Source organism: Bison bison, unplaced genomic scaffold (assembly GCF_000754665.1).
Source record: "Bison bison bison isolate TAMUID 2011002044 unplaced genomic scaffold, Bison_UMD1.0 scf7180017864460, whole genome shotgun sequence".
Lineage (NCBI taxonomy): Eukaryota > Metazoa > Chordata > Mammalia > Artiodactyla > Bovidae > Bison > Bison bison.
Window position 1 is genome coordinate 4,759,397 of NW_011495022.1, and position 4,050 is coordinate 4,763,446.

Below are 4,050 nucleotides of genomic sequence, written 5' to 3' on the forward strand. Positions count from 1 at the left end.
CTGGCAGAGGACAATCATAAAATGTGTCTGAATATTTAAACTTCTGTCTGCGCACTTATAAATACACATGTCCACGCGTCTGAGGCAAGCCCTTACATATATTAAGGACACACGTCTGATTTTTTGCATTCTGCTCATTTCTTGTCGAGAGTAAGCTCCCCACCCCCATCTATTTTGGGACGCCTGTCTTGGCCCCCTCTTCAAGGCAAGGCCAAGACGTGAAAAGCCCTCGTGAAAAAAATAGCGCGCGCCACTCTTTATAGTGGGGAGTGTTTATTGTCGTCTGGAGGGCCGAAGGGGCGCTCGGGGGAGGAGGGGCAGCTGCTGGAGGCCCCAGTGGGGCTGAACAGCACAGAAGTAGAAGGAGCCCAAGACTGGAGACCAGAAGGGTAAGATCCAAGCAGCCACGGCCAGCCTCAGGTTGGCCCAGAGCCCAGCACCAGACACTCTTAGAGTTGGGGAGCCAGGAGATCTCTCACTCACCATGTCACAGATCGAGGGGGTCTGGAGCTGACCTGGGCCTGCACCGAGCCAAACTGGAGCCTCTTTTTAGCCCAGGAAGTTACTTATTTTCCTTAAAAAAAAAAATATAATGCCCACCCCCCCACCCCCACGCCTGAATCCAGCCTCTGGCTTTCCAATGCACACAAAATTTAACAGCCAAATTGGGAGTATGTAGGTATGGGGGAGGGAGAAAATGGTAGAATTTCTATGCCTTACACAGTTTAACCCTCACACATCAGGGATATTATAGAAAATAATAAAATACACTGTTTATACTGGATGTTAGCTTTTAGAAGACCTAATGAAGAATGCTTCTGTGGAGGCACCAAATAGAAGGGAGATTTCGCTACACCTTTTATTATTTCAAATATAGATCAATGAATTACATCAAAACTACAGGCAACAATTAGTATAAATAATACTTTAATCAGTGGCAGCAGAACATTGATCAGTTCTATTAAGAAAGCATCTTGTGTGAACAGACACCATGGGGCTGACTGACAATGTCATCTCCCAACAAAAGGCTGCAATGGACAAAGTGAGATGGGAATCTGAGAAGCAGTGTCCTCAGCAAACACTTCACTCCCCCCAGTTACTATCCCAACATACCATTTTTAAAAACCCTCAAAACAAACACTTCTGGCTCATAGTTGGGGGAACAAACTGGAAACAAATAAAAGCAAATGGGCACTGAGCATTTCTACACCTAGGTCTCCAGAACACGTTCCCAAAAGGAAACTCATTTCCTTCCCTGCCCTGGCCGGCTGGGGGGCCCTGCTTCTTGCCCGCCCCACTCCTGTGGGCCCAAATGGACGAGAGGGTCTGATTGGGACCTCAGGGTTGGGGGCTGCCCTCTGGGCCTTGCAGGCTCCATTAACATTTCAAAAGGGAATCTCTAGAAGCCGAGAAGGAGAACTGAGACTTATAAACAAAGAATTTTTTTCTCTGATAAAATTACTTTCCAAAGTAGTGGAGCTATTTTTAAGAAGGAACTTGGGTTTTCTTCATCAAATATACCTCTTGGCTTTCCTCTAGGGCAGAAGTGAAGGCAGTTAAGTAGTTTGGCATTTGGTCTGAAGCTGGGATGAGTAACCTGAACTTCTAGGAAGGGAAGAAATCTATATAATAATTTTTATAATGCATATATAATTGGACATTGTGAAATATATACCTCCCCACACACAAGGAGAAGTTTCGATGTATTAACAAGTTTGGGTTTTAGGGAAGAATCTGAGCAACTTTCCAACTTGCCTAAAGATAGCAGCTCTTTTCAAATGCTACATCCAAAGACTGCTCTTCATGTTAGAGGAGGGAAAAAAGAAGAGAAGGGTAGTTAGAGTCCAAAAGGTTAAGGGTTTAGAGGTCAGTCCTCCCGGCTGAAATACAGCTAATCGAATAGAAAATTTGTCCTCTGGATGAACCTGATTCTGTAATTTAGCCGAACTTCAGTAAAATACCTTTTCAGCTTCTCAACGTGAGGGCATCAGAAAAAAGACGTCTTGACTATGTATGAACTCTGTGCTTTTTGTCATAGAAACAATGGTGCAAATAATGCAGGAATATCCATCTTTAATATCCCGACGTGGCGATATTCAAGTATTGCCATGTGCAAGTCTGAGAGCCAGGCTCACCCCAAGGAGGAACAAAGAGCTGTCCCTAGGGTCTAATACAAAAGACCAAGGCTTGGAAGATACTTTAGAGAAGTGGAATTTCAGCCTAGGGACCCCAGTGAATACCTGCCCTCAGCTCTCAGGAGACACAGAACCAAAGAACATGCCCATAGAGGAAGTCTTTTTTCCCTCTCCACTCAAATATATTTTAAAAATTACCTCTGAAACCTTCTGAAGCACTGAAAAATAGCCCCAATTCTGAATCTCCTTTTCAATCTCCCTCCTGCTCCCTCCCCACTTTTGTCACTTTTTGGTAAGGGACAACCAGGGGTTTCTTTTTGGAGCCCGAGGCTTTGGGGTTTAAACTTCTGAAGCCTTGTTTCATTTGAGTCTGTGAACCCTGGCCATTACCTTTGACTCTTTCCCCTTATCCTTAAGGGTCAACATTTTAGAAAAATGAGCTTTGAATCCTTCGCAGGCAAGGCATGAGAAAAATGACTAAAGAACATATCTCCCGTTGTTTGAGAGCGATTGTTTTTAAACCACTATTCTCAAGGCAAGGGAGCAGAAAGGGCCTGAAAACTTTTGTACTTTTACAAATTCCGCTTCTAATTAACAGGTTGAAAAATTCCTTAGATTTGTTTTGAAAAATTAAAACTTAGGGGTAAAAAACCCTAAGACCAACTTTTGTGGACTTCTAGATTCAGTTAGTTTTTTATTTTTTTAAAAGCAAGATTTCCTCACTTTCCCACTTTCTCCCCAATGCACATCCCTTCTCCCATACCAGCCATACACCAATTCCTATAAAATACTGCTACATGGAGTATTTGGGGACATTCGGAATCCAGTTGGAACAGAAAATTCAGTCATTATCTAATGACCCAGAACATGGAGGTTTTGTTTTCTTTCCCCAGAAGGAAAAATGTTGGACCATTTGTTTCTTTCTTTTCTCCCTTTCCTCTAATCACCCAGAACTAGTTGTAAGCACAGTGCTGAAAAACACACATGTGGAAATATATATTCAAGAACTCAACTTTGAGTGGATCCTTCCCTTCCCTCTAGAAGGGTTAAGGGCCCCCTATATACATTTCCTGGGAGTGGGGAGGGGGTGGAGTTCCAGCCAGAAGTCAGGCCACGCACCTCAGATTCCGCTCCCTGAAACTCAGCCCCTTTCACATTTAAGTTTTTTGGCAACACCGTGTCAGTTATTTCTGTACCCCAATTCTCCAACAAATAAATATTTAAGCAAATATAAACATAAAACAACCCGTTTCCGCTTCCTTCTTAGACTCATTTCTTTGGGCACAGGGACACTGGGAGCAAAAAATATATATTTTTTTTCACACTGGAAATACAGACAACCCAGAAAGTTCAGGAATCCTGGCTCAGCTCTCCTGCTTCTACTGAAAACACCTAGCGCAGAGGTGGCCAAGCTTCTGCCTCAACTCTGGCACATTTTTAAACCACAAAGATCCCTGGAGGGGTGGGGTGGGGGAGCATGTTTAAATTCACACTGGGATAAAGCATCCAACCTTCATTTGCAAATTCAAAACCCAACAGCAGAGATTTTCAGGAGTTTAATGACTCGCCAAGGTTTTATGTTCTCAGTAGCTCCTGCCATTTGATAATATACTTAGAGAGAGAATCCCGCCCCCTCCCACCCCCATCCCCGCTCCAGGGAGGGGGCTGCCCTCGGGCAGGATGCTAACCTTAGTCCGAGGGAGGCCTGCGTGTGTCCCAGGTCCACCCCCACAGTACCTTAGAGCCCAGGGAGGTGACAGCAGGCCCGGCCTGCCCCCGCAGCTTCGGCTCAGCCAGGAGCTCAGGGAGGGGTGGGCCCAGGGTCCCCACTTCTATAACGTCGTCAGGTCCGTGTGGTGGTCCTTGGCCAGCGGCTGCAAATGCCGGCCGGGGGCAGTTGGGGGGGGGCAGGAGG

At 45.3% G+C, this 4,050-nt stretch overlaps 1 protein-coding gene across 1 annotated transcript in view; it reads right to left on the reverse strand.

Annotated features, from left to right (window-relative positions):
• HOXD4 (homeobox D4) overlaps window positions 1-4,050 on the reverse strand; it is an 18,755-nt gene that overhangs the window by 12,173 nt on the left and 2,532 nt on the right. Inside the window, exon 3 of the mRNA XM_010859789.1 lies at window positions 3,873-4,050. This exon is cut by the window's right edge and continues 19 nt beyond it. Within this exon, the coding sequence (XP_010858091.1) occupies window positions 3,968-4,050 (83 nt within the window). The 3' untranslated portion in view covers window positions 3,873-3,967. The remainder of the gene's footprint in view (window positions 1-3,872) is intronic.